Here is a 19954-nt window from a genome sequence, read left to right as displayed (position 1 = left end):
CCAGCTGTCAGTAAGGCAAGGTACCTACCTACCTGACAATACTGTATGTACACTAAGTACCTAGGTACGGTACATATTCCCGTCTGACTTCGATTGAATGGACACGCGAGCGAGAAAGGGACTGGCAGGCATCGGGTGATTCTCTCCAACGAGCCCAAAAACGGGCTGCCCTTGAAACAAGTACGTCCCGATGAACACTGCTTAATTGCCAGGAATCGGGGTTTTGGTTGCGCCTCGAAAGATCAACTTTTCCTAAGAAAAAAAACAAAATAAGATGTACTGTACTCTTTCTTGTCAGGGTGTAATTGTACTACCCGGTATGTACCTAATGTTTAGGTTTCATTGTCGGACGGAGGAAAAAACAAATCAACGGACGGGGAGCGCGGCCGAGGGAAGGAAGTTGAAGCAAATCGCATGTTCGGTTTCCCAGCGGGGTGGGTTTTTAGAACAGGTCTAGCTTGTCTAAGGTACGTAAGCTCCACCGAACGCCTTGGCAAGGAAACAAAACCCCTCCGGCCCACTAGGTCAAGGACCAATCGCCGTGATGGCAAGACGCCAAAGGCTCAGGTAACTCCATTTTCCACAGCTACTTTTCCATCACGGCCCCTCCTTTTGCATCGCAGCTGCTGCCCCCCACAGAAATGAAATAAGAACTCTGTACAAAGTTTTTGATATTGATTTTGACCAAGTCCGCAACACACTGTTTTCCACACACGTCCGTCCGGTACAGAGCCGTTTTTGTTGTTGTTTTGCCCAACATCCGGCTTGTTTTTTTCTTTCTTCCCTTACACCGGCTACGGGGCTGACTGCAGCTCAAGACGACATTAGCGCTCAGTCCAATGGATGGACTATTTCATAAACTTTGGAGCCCGACGCAATGCACTGGTTGACTGGCTGGTGAAATTGGAGTGTGCCGAGACTCCGCGCGGCGTCTTTCTCATGGTTGAAGGTGGTGCGGAGGTCATCAGCTGTACCCGTAGCAGCGTCATCGACCCCGTCATCTACCACAAAGAAACGGGGCACATTACGGGGTAGCTCGTCCGAGGGAGCATCGTATCATGTCTTGGCAGTCACCTCGAAGATCCCAGCCAAGCTCCGACCTTTTGACTTTCCTTCACCTCAGAAGGTATGTCAAAAAAGGAACAAAAAAGAAACAATCCACCCTCAAGCTACTCATCACATCCTTGGCCGCCTCGACCCTGTCTCAAGGTGAAGATTACCTGGCTCTTGGGACACATGGCTGAGCCGTCCTGCTGGGTCCCAGCCGTTGACACAAATAGCCGGCATATTTATCCATGATCTTCAAGATCTTAAGTTGTTGCTAGTTCAAATTTCAAGTTTGGCTCTGATCTGGAGTGGGATGGTCTCCAAAGATCGAAGGAAGTTAAAAAAGAAAGACAAAAACCGGTGGGAATACAATGGATCAACTTTTTTTGTCTTGGTCCCCCACACATTCATACTTTTTTTTTTGTTATTGCCTGCTGCTGTACCACGTACTATAAAGTTTCTACGTACTGTATGTATAGTAGTACTCTGCTGTGACACCCCCTCAACCCCGCTATTTCGCATGCATGCCGCCGCACAACTTATTGCAGTTTCGCGGTCCTGGATGCGCCCAGTCAGCATAACAACGGAGCTAGGATGACACCAAACAGGCCAGGCCCTGCAGCTTGTGAGCTCAGGTGCCTGGTCGCGCGGGATGTCTTACCATTAATATGGCTAACGGTGGATCGGGCGTGGGGTGTCGCCTCAAAATGCAACTGTGAGTACTCCGTACAGAGTACAGTTTTGTACCTACGGATATGTCATCTTTTTTTGGGGGTTTTTTTTTGAAAGACGGTCAACCAGTCCAGGATCCTAGATCATCACCTCACCTTGTACCTACCTATAGTACATACCGCACATTCCGTACAAGGTGCAGTGGCGAGCGGACTTGGTAACCCTGAAGCATTCAAGAAGCAACTCAGACCAATCACATTTTTACGAGTTACGGGGTACATTCTGTACCTCTTTCGTATGTGCCAACACATGGCGACAAGTTGTCAGGCCAAACGGACCTTCCGGTGGGACTAAACTACCCTCGCTGCTGTACAACTAGGGAAGAAACCTGTCAGCCCCATGCCAGAAAAGTCACGCGGGCCCCGGGAGGCTGCATCGTGATCGAAGTACGTACGCAGGCAGGTATGAAAAGTGCCCGGCTCAGTCTGGTGGCAACCGGCGCCGGATTGCCTGCCTTGCTTTGGACAGGGCATCACATATGAGCTGACACTCGCCTGACGCTTTTTACTACCTGTCACCGCACAATGCACAATAATCCACCCGTCGGGTCACGATGCATTAACACCCTCTTTCCCATCCACCAAGTTGGCGATTGCGGGGGAACCTCTCCGTCGTGTAATCATGGCAGATGCCCACGTGCCATTTTCCCAAAGGCTTTGCTGGACACAAAAAGCAATACCAAGACGGCGTTGTTGAAGGCCTTTGTTTTGTTTTATTTTATTTTATTTTTCGTCTCACGGAGTACTGCCGAGCCCGAGTCCCGGTCGGTGTCCCAACACAGACCAACTCCATCAAGTTCCCCGAGTCCAGACCTCACGCCATTCAGTATCATTACTCCGCCGGTTCTTTTTCGGTGGAATCCACCCAAAAGTTTGTTGCATGAAGTATGGATGCATCAAGCCTGTCCGATCGATTACTGAGGGGGCAGGCAGACTTTGGTCAGGTTACACCTTCTCCGAATAACCGGGAACCAGACTTCAGTCGTGAAACCAGTCTTCACTGTAGTACTGTACTTGAGCTCATAGACTGGGAAACCTGTCCAACATCGTCTTGATGGGGTAACAGAACAAAGTTAAATTGACGGCGTCCGGAAGAAGCAAAACAGTTGATATTGACAGCTTCTTGCCAACTCCAAGACTGCCACTCTCTGTCATGAACGCTGATCATCGTAGTAACGTCGAATACTCATACAGTAGTCCTTGATGGTGTACACACCATAAAGCTCCGCATATGTCACTCAGGAAGTTGGTCATTTTTTGACATGATTGCACCATCAGATAATTTGAAGACAAGGCCGTATCATCGACCTGAAGTGTGGAGCCATCAGTATAACATCAGAACTATTTCTTGGACCCTGGACTTGGCAAAAGCCTCAGGAAGTTGTTCGGGTAGACCTGCCATATTAGTTCTGTTTGACGAAAGACCTACTACAAATGATCGGTGCATGCATAAGCAGCTTGTGCGCAAACTACGATTGCAAGAGGGGAAAAAAAAGGCATCTATCTCTTCATCACTCTCTACCTTGTTCTTGTTCTCCACGGCGCCACCATCTTCCCCGTACAGCCGGGCTTCTGGAATAAAAATCAGGTACCTGGGTGCAGCAAATTTACGTAGCATCACCCGCCGAGGCTAACGCCCGCCTTCTCTGGGCAGAGAGGCTGAAATGACGAACCCCTGAGCGCGGATCACGGGCCAAAGTCCCCGGGGGCCTAGTCGCCAAGGCCAGAACCTCTTTTTGCCCCAAAGTCTTTTTAATGTCAGGGTCAGGACTGATCGTTCTTAATCGGTCCGGGCTAAGTACGTTCCACAAGCCACCCTCTGGAGTACACCGCTGCCCTCCCCGGAAGAAAAAGGCGGTCGTTGCGGAAACAAAGCCGGGATATTTCTTTTTTGTTGATACCTGCAAGCAAGGACCGAGATCTGCGGGTAATCACGTTGTCCGGGTAGAACCTCTGGGAATCAAAGCCCTCGGGATTTATATGGTGTGCGGCTTACGGCTACACTCGAGACCTGGCGGTTCCTATCGCTACATACTTGATCACTTCACAATTTAAACGTTGGACAGAGCCCCTGAATCACGTCGTACAGAAAGGAGACACGAGAATTTAACAATTGTCGACTTCCCACGACAACCAAGCTATCCACCTAGTCACACCACCTGATCTATCGATTTCTACTGTATAAAGCAAGTCGAGAATTCATTTGATAGCCAGAAGTCTTATAAATCAGACGTTTGGGCCTCCTAGCAGAATGCAGAATAAGTGCCCAAGCCGGGCCCTGAGTACCACTGACAGCCCATCATTTTGATACCAATCATAACAAACCATAGATAAACCAGATTTTATGATATATTCAAATGTCTTCCTTATTGACATCACCAGAGGCCTTTTCGGTAACAACTGCAAACTAAGACCGCAATGTCCATGATACCACTTACCCAACTATTAATAGTCTGAGTTGTGGCTATTTCTTGATCATGAAAACTGCCAAAACTAAATGGCAAACCTGAGAGTAAGTCGTACCAGAGGAACATGATCAACTAAATCAAAGACTGGTGATACATATTACGGTAGTGAGTAGTGTGCAAGGTCTTCGCTCGGTGCATACAACCAACTCGCATACCTTCTGGCCATGCGAAAAAATAAAAAAAATAAAAAATAAAAAGCCTCACTATCCTCGAAGGGGGGTTAGCAACGTATGCCCCAACAAAAAAGCCAGACACTACCTCTTCCTGCCCATGTTCCTGATCAGTATTCCACCGACGACACTGGCAGCGACGGCAACACCGCCAATGATGGCAGCACCCAGAAGTCCCTCCTTGGCGACCTTGTCGTCGATCAGGGACCGCAGATTCGTGGCCTGGAGGTTGGTCGGCTCCTTGCCGAGCAGCAAGTCGTTGTACCGTCTAGCCTCGGCGTAGTTTCCCAGCTTGTAGTTTCCCAGGGCGAGGTAGTACAGGCATTCGCGACGGCGTTCGGGGGATGTGCGGAATATTTCGGAGAGGAGCATGACGCCCAGCTGCTGGTCGGATCGTGTACTGGATTTGACGAGGCCCTGCGGATGCAGTATTCGTTCAGCATTCCCATTCGAGTAAAAAATTTTGAGTTGTTGCCAAGTACCTACCCAAGCATAGTTGAACTTGGTCTGCACACCGACCATGTCACCCTCTTTGTCGTATTGCGCCCGCAGAACAGCGAGTTCTGCCGGTTGAAGAGGCCTGCACGAACATCAGCGTCAGTTCTTTTCTTCGGGTGGCTGATAAAAGTCATGTTTTTTTTTTCCTCGTCGCTCTTCCATTCCCCAGGGGTCTCATACGTTTCCGCATCGATCGCATCTGTTTATTCCAATATTAGTCTTTTGAACAAGCCATGACATGAAAGCGGCAAATCTGCTCTGGCTCCAACTCACAGGGAAGGTTAGTCCCCATTGTTGATAGTATTTTTTGGTGTCTAGAGAATAAATAAAATTCTTAGGAAGAAGGACTGAAATTTGGTGAGTATCCTTGGAAGTCGCACGATTGTTGTATTCTCAGCTAGGGTAGCTAGGTTAGGCTTGTATGTACGATTTGCGAGTTTGTCGTTCCGATATTGAGACTACCTGAGGTTGAAAGGCCGCGGCACGGCATGACCTGTGACCCTGGTTATGACGATGACGATGGCAACTTGAATGGGCTGATAAGATAAGGAAACGCGTGCCCAGACCCCGCTTCTGTCGCGTTGTGGTCAGCTCCAAAAAAACAAAAAAAAACACTCTGCCGTTTCGGGTAATTTGTTTACGTGCATGTGGGCAAAGGTGTATTTACATTTGCGAATTGCCGACGATCGCCCAACAGCAACAACAACAACAACATCAACAACAAACGTCACGACATCAATCAAAAACTCGAATTTTGTTACAAAATTGGTAGCATAACTCGGAATTCCAGAAATCAACGGACTTCGTACCGTATCGACCTTGTCAACAAAAGAAAGAGAATAAAAGGAAAAAGGTTCAAGATCCAAAATAACCACTCGGTCGCAATGTTACTTGAAGAAGATCCAGCAACGCTCATCCGAGCAACCGTGCAAAACTTCGCCGTTGCGCCCGACAAGGCCGCCCTCAAACGTCTCCAGGACTCGACAGCGGTACTGAACCAGGCCAGAGAGCTGCGCCTCCGTGAAGCCGAGTCATCCCTAAAGAGTTCGTATTTCCCTCTCCTCCTCCGGCCTGCCTTTTCCGTCTACAATTCGTCCCCAAGATTCCCGCAGCTGACGCCACAAAAAAAAAACAAATATAGAACTCTCACGGCAGCTCAATACGGTCCAGTCTCAGTACGAGGAGCTCACATCTCAACACTCGTCCGCCGCGCACGCTTCGGAGATGGCGCGTCTCGATACGCAAAAGTTCCGCACCGCCAAGGCCGCATCAGACCTCGAGGTCGAGACGGAGAGGCTCTCTTCCCAGGCTGCGGATCTCGCGGCGCGCTTGCAAGAATTGGAGCTGCAGGGCGTCGAGGGTGAGCCGAGCGCGGCTGACCCGGTTGAGGACGAGGTGCTACTGAGGCTCAAGGTGTACAGGAGTCTCGGCATAGAACTGGAGCGCGAGGGTGAGGAATGGAGTCGTGCCGTTATTCGAAATGACCGCAAAGGTGACGTTCATGTGGTCAACATGGACAAGAAGTTTTCGAGATTCTTCTACGCCAACTACTTTTGGAGCACTCTTTGAACCAATAGGGATAACAGCACCCTTCTGAGATGGTCCATGGCTTGTGTGGGATGATTGATGCAAAGGGATGCGGCGTTTTGGCGTTTGGGATATATACACAACACATGATACCTCCGTCTAATTGATTAATTTTCACCTTCAATTGTGAATCAAAGGGCATGCTCAAATGTAGGGTGCAATTCCTGAACATCTCGTGGTTCGTGTGTGATTTAAGAGCCAAACTTTAAAGGCCATCAAACGACCCTTTTTTTTCGTTCTCTGCCCCGCAAACGCTCATTTACTTCTACTTAATGAGCGGCGCCATGTATTGCGACCTTCTTGGAGTTCTTGCATGATACTTATTCAATGCTAAACATTTCCCCACAGAGCCATACTTCGCCATACTAGTGCATCAGCACCAGCGACCATGAGCCTTCAATGCTGAAGAAGTTGTGTTATGCATGTCTCATAGCCAAAGTAGCTCCCTCGTCCCCATGGCAGCTTGGGCGGTGACGTAAGCCCTTCCCTTATACCCGAGCACTCAAAGCTTTGTTTAGGCGAGGAGGCTTGGAAGACGGGTCAATCCCTGACTATACACCAGCGATACCGCCCAGTTGTCTTCTTTGGGCATTGCGGGGAAAATATGCACCGTTTGTGTCCTTTACGGAAGCTACTTGCCGTTCAGGAGTATATGTCAAGCAACATTTCATAGATCCCACTGGGGGTTTTAGTGCCGTATTCTGTGATGATCTTTGTGATCATCTTTGGCGGCTGTGTCCCGGAAGAAGATTCAGCATGTGGCTTCAGAAAGCGGCTCGGACGCCAGAACACTTACAGTGTAATCAATTGGATCCTCAGTATCTGCGCTCGTCTGCTTTGGTGCCTCATTTGACGTTGTGAACTTTGCGACCTGCTGCTGTACTCCGCAGCGCGGCAGATCCAGCTGGCTCAAGGGATAAACGCGGGCAATCTTGTGGCTTTCGGCAGCAAAGTAAACCGGTTTTTTGTAAGCGGCAACGAGTTCAACAATGTTATAAGTTCCTATCCGGGACAGGACACCTCCACTTTGGCAAAGAACTTCGGCTCCGAGCAGGGCAAAGTCGACACCAGTGGTGCGCAGGACGTGCGCGATGTCGCGCTCGCCGACCTCGGCCACGGGCACACCACGCGACCTGAGATTCTCGACGACGTTGCTCGGAAACCGTGGGTCGACAACGTAGACAACCTTGAATCGGGGACTCCCAAACTCGGCGCTGTGCACCTCGGCAGCGCGTAGCAGGACGGCGGCGATAGTGCGGCTGCCACCGCCCGTCAGCACACACGAGCCCTCCCCGATTATCCTCGCGCCACGCTCCGCGATTTCGGCTCTGGCCTGCTTGGCGCGGCTGGCGAAGACCCGGCTGTTGCGGATCAGGTACTGTCTCGTCTCCTCAAAGCCGGCGTGGGCATCGTTTGTGTCCTGCTTCTTAAGCGACCGGAGGAGGTACTGCTGGAAAAGGTCTGTGCCTGCTGCAAGAGGCACGGGGTTCGGGACAGAGGCCCTGAGGCGATCGGCGGCGGTGCGGATGATATCAAGCGTCTCCATCACGGTTGACGATGTGGTCTGGCCGAGAACATTGATGAGAGCCTCGATAGCAGCGACGGGCATGGTCAACTCTGGATCGGAAGCGAGAATGCGCTCATATGTTTCGACGATACTGCGGAGTCTATTAGCATGATGTAGCTAGATGTATACGAACATATAGCAGACGGGAGAGAGGCCGATGGGGGACATCGAGGTGGATATTGAACAAGGCGGGGTGAAAAGTCATACTCTGTGTTGTTTTGGGCATCACCGGCCTGTGAAGGGGCCTCCATCTCGGGCACTACTATATTCGACATGTTGATTGTGAATTATTGGTCTCTTCGGTAAGTATGTCGGGGTGTTTTTTGAGGTGCATAGAGCCAAAGATGATCAGGGCTAGTATTTTGCGAATTGGCCGCGAGACTATGACGAGCAGTTGAATGACTCAACCAGGGTTCTGTTCGCTCGATAGCGGGATAGCTGCATTGAAAGTGGGGTACTATGAGCTTCAATGCTTATCGCAGAGACCCTACTACCGGTAAACACAGCTTCCCCTAGGGCTAGATTCCACAGCTACCCCGCGACAAGCGGACCCCTGTATGGGCTCTAGGCTCCAAGTAGGTAAGGTAGGTACCTGGGTAAGTAGATATGTACACCTATCAACCTACTGCGTACTCGTTCCCTTCAAAGTTTCAACTTTGTGTCGACAGCAAACTTGATTGACCGTAACTTTACACATGCGCATTGACACTTCTTTTCACCACGCCCAGGCATAGTCCTTTTTCTATTCCAATCACAAAAGAAAATGCAGACGTTTGATCCCGCAACAGGCGAGCAGCTGCCGTCTGAAGCCATTCAGCGTGTGCTCTTCATCGCGCCGGCCGTGCATGTCTACAACATCCCCCCTTTGGCCTCAAACAAGGGCTACATGGCCGCAACCTGGACTGAGGATCCCAAACGCCACATCTTCACCGCCAGACTTCGGGCCATTGAGACGGCCATTCCCCAGGCGGGCGGCGAGGACAAGGTCAAGACGGACATTGTGCTCGAGGACTCGTCCACGGGCCAATTATTTGCCGCTGCACCTTACACATCGGCTGCCGTCGTGGAGCCCACGCTGGACAGCTCCAGGTTTTTTGCCGTTAGAGTGCAGGACGGTGCGGGCAGGAAGGCTATTTTGGGCGTCGGCTTCGAGGAGAGGAGCGAATCATTCGACTTTGGAGTGGCCTTGCAGGAGGCGAGAAAAGCCTTAGGACTGGACCAGGACTCGGCTGGTGGACCTCATGGAAAGCCCGCACCTACCGACACGAAGCCCGAAATTAAGCGCGACTGGAGTTTGAAGGAAGGCGAGACCATCACAGTCAATCTCAAAGGCTCAAAATTCGGATCCAGGCCAAGAGATGCCGAAACAAAAGCTGCTGATAACGCACCATTATCATCATTTTCACTGGCGCCACCTCCGTCTGCTCCATCATCATCCTCCTCTTCTTCAACCTCAATGGGAGGTGGTTTCTCTCTCCCACCGCCGCCTAGTGCTCCTCCTCGCTCACATGCGAGGTCACCAAGCCACAGCGAGCAGCAAAAAAGGGCTGCTGCTGATCTAGGCTTCGACGATGGCCAGAATGGGGAGTTTGCCTAATGCAACGATTATATGGGCTGTATAGAACCTATCCAAAATCTTACTGGTTTATTGTTTACTTCTTCTAATCGCCGTTCGAAGCCCACCGTTGTCAGTGGATGTACTAATTCCACCGGAGTCCTTGACACGTGGGTTGTCTTTTGTCATCTTTCCTCGCTATGCCTTGTCTTTCGCGCTGCCCAGCCAATGTCGGTCATCTATGGCCAGATTGATCTCAGTGACGGCATGCTCATGCGTTTGTCTTGTGGCCAGGGCGCGTAGCCTAGGCTGATCTGATTCAGAGAAATGCTGCGATGGCTGGCCGAATTTTGACTGTCTGATTCCCAAATAACACCGGTATCCTTCTCTCTGGCCTCGGCATCATTGGGCTCTACAATCTCCACAGAAGGGATAGTGGACCAATACAAAACACCAACGCCGGACATATCGGTTGGCGAAAAGTGGTCAATCATAGCCGCATCAGTTGTTGTATCATTATGAGACTTGTTATCCCAGGAGAAACAGTTGGAAAATAAAACACCCGGGATAAAAGCTGGGGAGAGTGGGCTCAGCACCGAAGGACCAAGAAGTGACGACTGGGGCAATACTGTCTGAATCGATGGAAGAACTTGTGTAGCGGGTTCTTGGTGGTGCATATGCCATTGGTGGTCTGAGGGTGATGCCGGGGAAAGCATCAAGCTTAGTTGCGGAGCACAACGCCCCTGCGCATGCTCCTGACCCTGATTCCTGATTCCAAAGTCATTGAGGCGCAGTATTGCGAGATGCTCCTGCTTTTCTGCTTCGAGAATCCGACCCTTCAGGAGGTTGACCTCCTTTCTTAGCTTTCTGCGCTCGGTTCCATTCGTCCCACCATCAATCATGGTGGTATCAGAGCAATGAGAGACCTCAAAGTCACTGATTTCGACGACCGTTCTAGCCAGTCGTTCCTCAACACGGCGCAGGCTGTCTCTGAGCCGCCTGACACGCTGACTTTGGCGTTGCATGCTATCAATCAGATATGCGCGCTCGGTGTCCATGATTTGTGGCGCAGGACCAGTCAGTACAGAGAAAGACCCATGATGGTTGTTGTTGAATGCCATATAGGGCATGCAGCTTGCAACGCTGCCGGGGTGACCGAAGCATGGACTTTGGGTGGGATCGACCTGCTGGGACTGCCTGGAGTTGAGAGGTCTGGACTGGGAGGGCTTGTAGTCTCTCAGTGAGGCTGGCATCCTGAATGTGGATTATGCTGTAGCTGTAGGCCTTATCAACAAGAGCAGAGTAGACTTATAGGTTTGAAATGGGACTGGGGTTGAATACAAGCTGGGGTAACTGGACTGAACTAGACTGTAAATTAATGTACATGAACTTGGGGGAAGACCGTAACCATCGCTGTTAGGGAAATGGAACTGATATTCGTATTTGATACTATTATGGTCGATAGCTACAGAAAGACATAATGAGGTCAACATGTCGAGGGAGCTTTGTAATCCAACCACGCGGATTCAAAAGATCGACCCCAAACTGCCAAGGAAGGCAAACCTATCTTTCAGAGTGCCGGAATGGGAAAAGTGCAATTTCACCAAAGACGACAGACAAGTCTGCCAATACTCGCCACACAATGCAGAGCTTAATGATCACTGAAAACACAAAGGGAGTGATGAACGTGATGCAAGAAGGACGTTTTCGGCGCGTGTTGGACAAAGGGATGGATGTAACGTAAATCTGGTTGGTTACAATCAGGGGTGGAAAAAAAGTGTGACTGGGCGGGCCCCTGCTCAGACTTTGAAGCAGTCTTGATGAAAATATCAAGACAAAAATAAAGAATCACGTGCCCTCACCAGGGATCGAACCTAGGACCTCATCATTACTAGTGATGCGCTCTACCACTGAGCCATAAGGGCTTGATTTCCTGATATGGTAAGTTCTCTCTGCCTCAATATTATAAGCAAAACGCCAATCAAACACTGGCCGATTTCGACAATGACGCCACACGACATACAGTGTGAAGTTCCCCAGCTTGCCCAGAATCTCACTCCTCACTCACTCAATCACCACTGGCCTTCCACCAGAATTCAACAAGACATTTGAAATGCATTGTCAATAGAGCTGTATTCCATCCCGGAGAGTATCTTCTGCTACCCCATTCCTTTCAATGAGATGGCATGGTCGCCGAATCGAGCCCTCCTGACCCTACTGAAGCGGCCTTCTCCATGCGTGACGAGGACGAAGCAGCCCGGATCGCTCGTCAATAGGCGAGCCTCTCTGCACTTGGCACCACCGTTTCTCCTTGATGACCCCTACGTTCCGCGCTATCTGCAGCTTTCCTCGGTCGATGCGGCCCTCAAACGGTCGAGAGCATATGCCCACCTGCGACAGTGTAACTTGTGCCCCCGGCTTTGCGGCGTAAATCGCTACGAGACGCTGGGAATGTGCATGATTGGGGAGAAGGTAAAGGTCAATGTGATAGCCCCTCATTTCGGTGAAGGTAAGTTTGATGTTGCAGCAAAATGAGAGCCGCAGTGCGGTGCTGTGGTGATCTAGTTCGACACGTTCTTCTAGTTGTTGGAATAAAGTAGAAATGTACAGGAATGCTGATCTGCTTTGCAGAGCCGTGTATACAGGGCCATAATGGTAGTGGCTCCGTCTTTTTCAGGTATGCTCATGGAATTATAGCAGTGTGCTGATTGAAGATGGAATTTGTTTTTGTGTTTCTCATACCTTCACAACCTCAAATCAGCCGGAACAATGCCAGTCTCGACATATCGCCTTGATAACAACCCCGCCTGCACCTCCGCCATCGCCAGAACAGAAGAAGACAAAAAAAAAAGGTGCATAGTTATGATTTTCCATCATAAAGCTGACAGTACCGCTCAAACTCCAGCATGTGCAACCTCCGTTGCACGTTCTGCCAAAACTACGACATCAGCCACGTTCGCAATGGGGAAGATCTCACACCCGAGGATCTGGCCGAGTGGTACATCAAGCTCCAAAACCTCGGCGGAGTCCACAACATCAACCTGGTGACCCCAGAACACGTAGTCCCGCAGGTGGCCCTGTCGATCCTGACCGCCGCCGAGATGGGCCTCCGAATCCCCATCGTATACAACACCTCGGCCTACGACAGCTTCGAGTCGCTCAAGCTGCTCGACGGACTGGTCGACATCTACCTGCCAGACTTTAAGCTATGGAGCTCGGCGGAGAGCAAGAGGCTCTTGAAGGCCGAGGATTATCCCAACGCCGCAAAGGAGAGCATCAGGGAGATGCACAGGCAGGTGGGCGACTTGTGCTTTACGCCCGACGGGATCGCCCGGAGGGGATTGTTAGTTAGGCATCTAATCATGCCGGGCCTGACGGACGAGTCTGAGAAGATTATGAGGTGGTTGTCGGCAGAAGTGTCCAAGGATACCTTTGTGAACCTGATGGATCGTAAGTCAACGCTCAGCAGACAATCACAACGCAAAGATTCCGAGAGCCATGGTTGTTGACACGGAGCTTTTTTCTTCTTCTTCTTTTTGCCCTCTAGAATACCGCCCAGCAGCGAATGTAGGCAAAGCCAAGAAGGCAAGGGTTCCCAAAGCTACACATGCCTCCACGGACAAAGAGACATCATTTAGCCAAGGTAAGGAAGGGGTGCGATATGCGGATATCAACCGTGCCATCACTAATGATGAGCTCACAACGGTTCGCAAAGCTGCAGAAGATGCTGGCCTGTGGCGATTTTGTGACCCTCCTAAACATGGCGGATTTCACATTTAAATGAAAAAGAGGTTGTCAAGAGTCAGCCATGTATGATAGATCGTAATAAACACGGGGTCTGTCGAATATGGGTGTGTCCTGAAGACTTTCAGGGTTCATAAAAGATTTTCCAAATTAACTCCGCAAATGAGGTTTAAAATACACCAAGATGCCCAATATCGTGCCCAGCATGACTTCCTTGCTCGTTCGTTTTCAAAGAGCGAACTGAAATCATCGAATTTTGGATCAGATCAAGCAGTGCTGGACTCGTTCTTGACTGACTCTTCGACCGCCTCGAGTTTGGCGCCACCCTCCTCAGTGTCTTGAGTCTCGTCTTTGGATTCTTCCTCAACTTCAGCCACTGCGGACTCCTCCTTCACCTCGCTGTTCTCGTCAGTCATGGCTGCATCTCCCTCTCCCTCCTTGCTTTCTTCAGTCTTGTCCTTCGAAAGACCAAGATTCAGCAAGACTGTGGTCTCGTTGAAGATCCTCAACAACATTGCGGAGCGATCCTCCTTGGGAAGCATCAGGTTGACCGAGTGGAAGCTCTTCCACAGGGGCAAGGCCATCCGCTCCATGTCCTGGTCTTCGGGGCCCGGCTCAATTCGGAGCACACAGCATCCCAAACCAATCTTCAACGCAGCCTCTCCAACCTCACCAAGACTCTTCCAGCCGCCATCAGCCAGCTTGGGGAACATTTCGATCAAGAGCTTGCGCAATGTTTCCTTCTTGTTCAAATAGATGATCCTCTCCGGCCCGACGTAGCCATGAAGGATGCGCATACCCTCCGACTGAATGCGCCATCCGCAAACCTCAGCCGAGGGAGCATCTTGCTTCATGAACATCTTGACACCACCGTGTACAAACCGAACACCTCGGCCCTCATTGGCGACCAAAATGTCCCGTACTAGCTCTGATGTATAGTAAATTGCCTTTGCTGGCTCTCCCATAGCATTGCGAACCATGAAACGGTCGAGCGGGAAACGGTCCGAGAGCTTGTAGAAATCTTTAACGGACTTGATTACCGAGTGGTCTGCTGGAAGATATTTAAAAGGCTCCTCGTAGGGTCCCTCCTTCTTCTTTTTGCCTTGGTTGACTTGATTGTTTTGGTTCGGGACAGGTTTCGCCATCTGCGATTCGGAAGGGGTAGTGGCGGTTGCTTGGGTCTCAGGCTCCTGCTTTACTGTTTCCTCCGCAGCAATGGTTTCCACCGGAGCAGTGCTTTCTTCCTTTGGCTGGTCAATCATGGTGACGTCCTCTGACGCTGCGGGCTGCTCGCTGGCCTCGGTCTTTGGTTTCTTGGAGGCTGTTTGTTCTTCAGTATCCTCCTCTTCCCTCGGGCGCTTACCCTCTGTGACATTGGGTGTCGAGGCTGTAGTCTCACCATTCGCAGGAGTCGTGCTAGCAAGATCGGTTTCGGGCTTTGCCTTGAATTCGGCCTTCTTCTGCAGCACCACAATGAAGAAACCACCTGTGTCTTGCAGATGAGGGTATATCCTCATGCAACGCTCAAGCGGGAGATCGGTCCCGGAGGGAAACATGGTCTTGGAGAGCTTTCCAGTCAGTGATTTGCCATCCTTGACCTCCAACTGGCCCTCAACCTCCTCCCAGTTATTCCAGACCCGTCCCGATTTGTCCATCACTTTCCAGGTCTTCATACCAGGCCTCCGCTTGAGCCCAGGGAGCTTATCACTGCTGTCAAGGATATCAACGTTGTTAAGTCCGCCGCAGCGATCAATGGCAGCGTTGATGACCGACTCGTTCTCGACAGGGTTCATACTGCAAGTTGAGTACACCATTTTGCCGCCAACCTTGAGCATCTGCAAGGCACGAACGAGGATTCTCGTTTGCGTCAGATGCAGACCCAAGGCGCTACCTGGAACCCACTCCCTCCACAAATTAACATTCTTCCTGAGGGTGCCGTCGCCGGAGCAAGGAACATCGGCCAGAATTCGATCGAACTTCAGGTACGCGTTGGTGTTGGGGTCGCTGCTGGGGATGCGGATGGAGGGATAAAGCGTAGCATCGTGGTTTGTGACAATCAGATTAGGAGAAGAGAGACGCTTGAGCTGATGTACCAGCATGTGGCACCGCTTGTACTCTGCGTCGTTGGCAATGAGCATGCCAGTCGCACGGCCATCGTCCCCTGCGTCAACTTCCAAGTCTGCTCCCTCCTCGGTAGCGGGGGCAGCGTCGGCGGACTGGTCACCGGAGAACTTCTTCATGAAGTTGGATATCCTCGCCTCCTCGCCGACGTGAAGCATCTCGAGCAGCTGGGATGCTTTGCTACCAGGAGCAGCGCACATGTCAAGAACAGTCATTCCAGGCCTGACATCCAACACCAGCGGTGGAATCATGCTGACGACCTCTTGACGACTGATGTTTCCGACGCTCGTCTCAGACACGAGGAATTTCTGGAACTTGGCGAATGGCGGGAATTTGCGCACGACATTCTTGGGCGTGGTCATCCACCAAGCCAAAAGATCAGGGTACCACGGGACGGCCTTGGGCGGGTCGACGGGTTGTCCCTCGTAGGCAATCTGTGTGATCTCGGGTATGTATCTCGTCTGCATGAGCTTCATGACCTCGGAGGCATGACCCTTGGAGCCACAAAAGCGGAAGCTGTTGGGGAGCTCTCGCTGATAAGCAGTCCAGAACTCGGCCCGCTCCTCCTCAGGGAGCTCCAGAAGCTCATCGTAGAACTTTTGAAGCTTCTCGTTCTCCTTGGGCAGGTTGGCATAGTTGTATCGGTTGTTGGTGGCTGTATCGTGACGGCGCCTGCCATCGAAGTGGCCATTGGAGCCGCCCCCACGCTTCTGGATATAGAGGGCAAACGGATCAGTTTGTTTGCCTCAATTCAGAAAAGGACATGACAAGGTTATCCTACATTTTTGCGGTTACTTCTGCCCATTTTGAGCGTGTTATGAGGGGAAAGGGGACCCTAATTGCGCCAATTGCAGATATTTCAAAGGCGCATTCGGGGACCTTTTACAGAGCTTGACGGAGTAACCAGAACGAGTCAAATTCAATTGTTTGCGACAAGAAAAAAAAAAAAGACGAGAGGCCGGCAGCTGCAAGATGCCCCGCACGGGTTGATCCATTGAGGGACATGCGTGGGCTTGGAGTATCTCACACTGTACGTGCCGCCTAGCTTCAAAGCTCCACCACCTCCACTAACCTCCACGTATTCTGCGTGCAGTGTACTGCATATACCATAGATTAGGTTTATAAGGTTAACACACACTGAGCAACATGTCGACCAATATATTGTCCATTTATTACCCAAGTTTCCAGCGTGCCACTGATCATATACTTGGGTCAACTTGCCCATGCGGTGCTTATCGTTCTCTCAAAGAAACAAGTGACCATACTAACCCAAAGAACAAACTTGAAACATCCTGGCGAATTCCCAAACACCACCATAAAAAAAATAAAAAAAATAAAAAATAAGGGAAACTAGCGTGGACAGTTCATGTTGAAGATGCCTTCTCCGCGCCAACCATGCGGCTGGCTGGCCTACATCTTCCATGGGACGTCCTTGTAGTCGACATCGCGGCTCGGCCAGGCCGTAATCTTGCAGGTGAAGCCAATCAGCGACTCCTCGTCGCCGCTGATGTTGCCCCAGTGCTCGTTCGCAAAGGCGTGCATGAGATCGAGGCCGTTGAGCAGCGCGCCGCTCGTCCACATCTTGCCGTCCCGGACCCATCTCTTCTCCAGCCACTCGGTCGTGGGTGCCTGCTGGCGAAACACGTCGAGCAGGAACCGCGGCGCGGTAGCCTTCTTGCCGTCGAGCAGCCCGGCCATCAGCGGCACCTGGACGCCGCCGCAGATGGAGATGAAGGCGCCGCAGGTCTCGTAGATCTTGCGCACAAAGGCCAGCTCGGTAGCTGTGGGCACGTAGCCTGCCAGGTGGGCACCCATGACTACAATGTCCAGGTCGGGGCAGTCCGCGAAGGAGTCGGTCGGCACGAGCAATATGCCGCAGTTGAGCCGGCTCTGGGTCGCGGGCCCGGCCTCTGAGACCCAGTGGAATACGACGTCGATGGCTTGAGCCTGGAGTTCCTCAGGAACCCCTGGGATCGTCTTGATGAATGCTTTGTTGAGACCGCTGAACATGTCGATGACGGCGACATCGAGTAACTCGGTCTCCCTGGCCAGAGCAGTTGGGTTTGTTAGTATTTAACTGGATCGTTGCAGTGGTGTTGGGGATATTGCATACGTACCCGCCCATGAGGACGACGCCAACATGAAGGGGCCTGTCCAGGTCTGCGAAGCGGGTGACAGTCGACATTATTGATTGAAACGTAAATGCGATAAGATTTGGGATATTTCAATGAAGAAGAAATAATCTGCTATGTAGGCCGTTGATGGTAGCTGTTGTTTGGATTTAGCAGGCAAAACCTCTCCATTTTTATATTCGCCTTGTGACATTTATTTCCTCGATTGTGTATCGGTTCGGGGACTAAACGCGCGGCCAGATCGCAGCTTCAGTTGAGCGAGGCTCAAAACTCCGAGACTTTTCGGAGGTTGTGAAGATATTCGCATTCGGCAACACAAGTCTAGCCGCCCGCAAAATTGAGCTAGAACTACAAGGCGACGTAAGATGACCGTAGCGCCTCAAGCCCAGAAGCTATGTACCTTAAATTCCGATCCAGCTCGGGGCAACTTCATGCTGTGAATGAACAAGTTAGGTAAAAGAGATCGCTATCACCATGCAGGTCATATTGAACTAAATCAATTCAGGTAGCCTTGAATACACATGTCCTGGTAGTTATACACACATCTAACATCTATACATATATCTTATACAGTTTTTACTCGTCCAATAATCCTACAGTCCAGTGAATGACCCGATCAATACCCTGACCCTTGATTGCACTGACCGGTATAGCCGCACAATCGTCTATCCAAGCTCCCTCTATGCCGCTGGGATGTGGCTCCTCTCCCGCTGTAATCTTGGCTAGGTAACCTCTTAGCTCATCGAAGTTTTCCTTGGTTGAAGGTAAGTCCGCCTTGGTGGCGACAACAAACCAAGGCTTCGAAGCAATGTGTAGTCCGGATACTGCCTCAGGGGCGGGAGGACTGTCGACCGAGAGAGGCGACCCATAGCCACCAATATTGCTGAAGTCCTTGGGCTCGCCATCATCACTCCACTCGATCCTGGCATCACGCTCGCGATCCTTCTCCTCGTCCTCCTTCATTTGTGCGTACTGCCCGACCTCGTGCCAAAGAGCCTTGAGTGCCTTTACGGCATTGCCAGCGCTCAGATCAAGAACAAATGCCAGAACGCCGGCACGCTCGACGTGGCGCAAAAACGCCATACCAAGACCTTTGTCGAGGTGGGCTCCTTCTATCAGACCAGGAATATCAGCGACAGTGAACCGGGTCCGCGGGACAACCTCGGTGTCATCCTCGCCAGCGACCCCGTACGGGAGGTTGTCGCTGTGGCGTGTCACACGGCGAACACTCCGGACGAGCGGCTTTCCTTTGTTGTTGTCCAACACGACGGTCCCGATGTTCGGCTTCAACGTCGTAAAGGCCCAGGCACCAACTCGAGCCCTGCTGTTCGAAAGAGCACGCACCAAAGTACTCTTTCCAGCGTTGGGTAGGCCTACCAAGCCCACGTCGGCCAAAAGTTTTAGCTCTAGCTCCAGCTTCATCGACATTGGCCGTTCTCCCTTGGTCGCAAACATCGGTTTCGGCCTTTCCCTCGATAGAAAGTGTGGGTTTCCCAGACCCCCTATCCCGCCTGCAGCCAGAAGGATCGGCCTTCGAGTTGGTTGCGACAGGTCGAGAAGAACCGGTGCTGTAGGTTGCGAGTAGTACCTTGTCCTCTTGGGTAGGCGCAACGGAAGATCGAGGTTCTTCCGCTCTGTAGTGTTCATGCCCGGATAGAGTAACCATTTGTGGCGGAAAGGGTCCACTGGCGCTTCCTCCTCCTCGGCCGGTTCTTCCTCGGCAGCGTCCTCCACGGAAGCTTCAGCCACAGGAGCTACAGGCCTTCGTCTCCGGCCATATAGTGCCTTTTCCAGCATGCGATCTTCCGTCTCAGGGTCAAGGCGCGAAATCTCCCTGACAATGGTGCCGACGGGTACCTGGATTACTACATCGTCACCCTTTTGGCCCGTCTTGGAGCTTCCCTGCCCATGTTTCCCTGGAGCTGCCCTTATCGACCGTTTCCTGGCCAGCTTGTGCAAAGAGGTCTGCCCGTGTACGGCCTGGATGTAAACATTGCCGCCATGGCCGCCATCTCCACCGTTGGGGGGACCGTCTTCGACGTATGCCTCTCTCAGAAAAGATATACAACCATTACCACCAGCGCCGGCAGAGATGGTGATTTTTGCCTTGTCTGAAAAGTGAGGTGCAGAGTAGTCGTCGGGATCTGGGTTGAGTCTCGAGGATATGTCGGCAGCTGGCGTCTCGGTGATGTAGTGACGGTATTGCAGGAGTGGCGAAGCTGCCCTCGGAGCTTGTGCCGTGCTGGCTCGAAGCAGAAAAGGGTAAAGAAAGGGAAGGGCCAGTTGTGGGGACTTGGCACATATAGGAGGCATCTCTAGCTACTATGTATTCCG

The 19954-nt window shown here is 51.4% G+C and overlaps 9 protein-coding genes across 9 annotated transcripts; 3 read left to right on the top strand and 6 right to left on the bottom strand.

Annotated features, from left to right (window-relative positions):
* Positions 1-1024: 1024 nt before the first annotated feature.
* Positions 1025-1287, bottom strand: PgNI_01801 (uncharacterized protein; the record flags this gene model as incomplete). The annotated part of the gene is made up of 2 exons (XM_031121873.1): positions 1025-1112; positions 1181-1287. 2 exons carry the CDS (start codon positions 1285-1287, stop codon positions 1025-1027), a joined length of 195 nt encoding a protein of 64 aa, XP_030988382.1.
* A 3076-nt stretch (positions 1288-4363) lies between these two features.
* Positions 4364-5368, bottom strand: PgNI_01800 (uncharacterized protein). Its single transcript, XM_031121872.1, has 4 exons — positions 5188-5368; positions 5095-5113; positions 4903-4996; positions 4364-4833 (listed from the first exon to the last, which is right to left on the bottom strand). The coding sequence occupies exons 1-4, from the start codon at positions 5204-5206 to the stop codon at positions 4501-4503; spliced, it is 465 nt and encodes a 154-aa protein (XP_030988381.1). The 5' UTR covers positions 5207-5368; the 3' UTR covers positions 4364-4500.
* Positions 5369-5798: 430 nt separating this feature from the next.
* Positions 5799-6483, top strand: PgNI_01799 (uncharacterized protein; the record flags this gene model as incomplete). The annotated part of the gene is made up of 2 exons (XM_031121871.1): positions 5799-5958; positions 6056-6483. 2 exons carry the CDS (start codon positions 5799-5801, stop codon positions 6481-6483), a joined length of 588 nt encoding a protein of 195 aa, XP_030985877.1.
* A 110-nt stretch (positions 6484-6593) lies between these two features.
* On the bottom strand, positions 6594-8493 carry PgNI_01798 (uncharacterized protein). Its single transcript, XM_031121870.1, has 3 exons — positions 8276-8493; positions 7298-8159; positions 6594-7233 (listed from the first exon to the last, which is right to left on the bottom strand). Exons 1-3 carry the CDS (start codon positions 8341-8343, stop codon positions 7144-7146), a joined length of 1020 nt encoding a protein of 339 aa, XP_030985876.1. The 5' UTR covers positions 8344-8493; the 3' UTR covers positions 6594-7143.
* Positions 8494-8831: 338 nt separating this feature from the next.
* PgNI_01797 (uncharacterized protein) lies at positions 8832-9665 on the top strand (the record flags this gene model as incomplete). The annotated part of the gene is made up of 1 exon (XM_031121869.1): positions 8832-9665. One exon carries the CDS (start codon positions 8832-8834, stop codon positions 9663-9665), a length of 834 nt encoding a protein of 277 aa, XP_030985875.1.
* A 197-nt stretch (positions 9666-9862) lies between these two features.
* PgNI_01796 (uncharacterized protein) lies at positions 9863-10876 on the bottom strand (the record flags this gene model as incomplete). Its single annotated transcript, XM_031121868.1, has 1 exon — positions 9863-10876. The coding sequence occupies one exon, from the start codon at positions 10874-10876 to the stop codon at positions 9863-9865; it is 1014 nt and encodes a 337-aa protein (XP_030985874.1).
* Positions 10877-11610: 734 nt separating this feature from the next.
* PgNI_01795 (uncharacterized protein) lies at positions 11611-16374 on the top strand. The gene is made up of 5 exons (XM_031121867.1): positions 11611-12132; positions 12255-12300; positions 12385-13073; positions 13171-16198; positions 16270-16374. Exons 3-4 carry the CDS (start codon positions 12530-12532, stop codon positions 13401-13403), a joined length of 777 nt encoding a protein of 258 aa, XP_030985873.1. The 5' UTR covers positions 11611-12132; positions 12255-12300; positions 12385-12529; the 3' UTR covers positions 13404-16198; positions 16270-16374.
* Positions 13634-17673, bottom strand: PgNI_01794 (uncharacterized protein; the record flags this gene model as incomplete). Its single annotated transcript, XM_031121866.1, has 4 exons — positions 13634-16198; positions 16516-16585; positions 16903-17532; positions 17606-17673. 4 exons carry the CDS (start codon positions 17671-17673, stop codon positions 13634-13636), a joined length of 3333 nt encoding a protein of 1110 aa, XP_030985872.1.
* Positions 17674-18196: 523 nt separating this feature from the next.
* Positions 18197-19933, bottom strand: PgNI_01793 (uncharacterized protein; the record flags this gene model as incomplete). Its single annotated transcript, XM_031121865.1, has 1 exon — positions 18197-19933. One exon carries the CDS (start codon positions 19931-19933, stop codon positions 18197-18199), a length of 1737 nt encoding a protein of 578 aa, XP_030985871.1.
* Positions 19934-19954: the final 21 nt, after the last annotated feature.

The sequence above is a fragment of the Pyricularia grisea genome, assembly GCF_004355905.1.
Source record: "Pyricularia grisea strain NI907 chromosome Unknown Pyricularia_grisea_NI907_Scaffold_1, whole genome shotgun sequence".
NCBI lineage: Eukaryota > Fungi > Ascomycota > Sordariomycetes > Magnaporthales > Pyriculariaceae > Pyricularia > Pyricularia grisea.
This window is presented reverse-complemented; position numbering and strand designations above follow the sequence as displayed.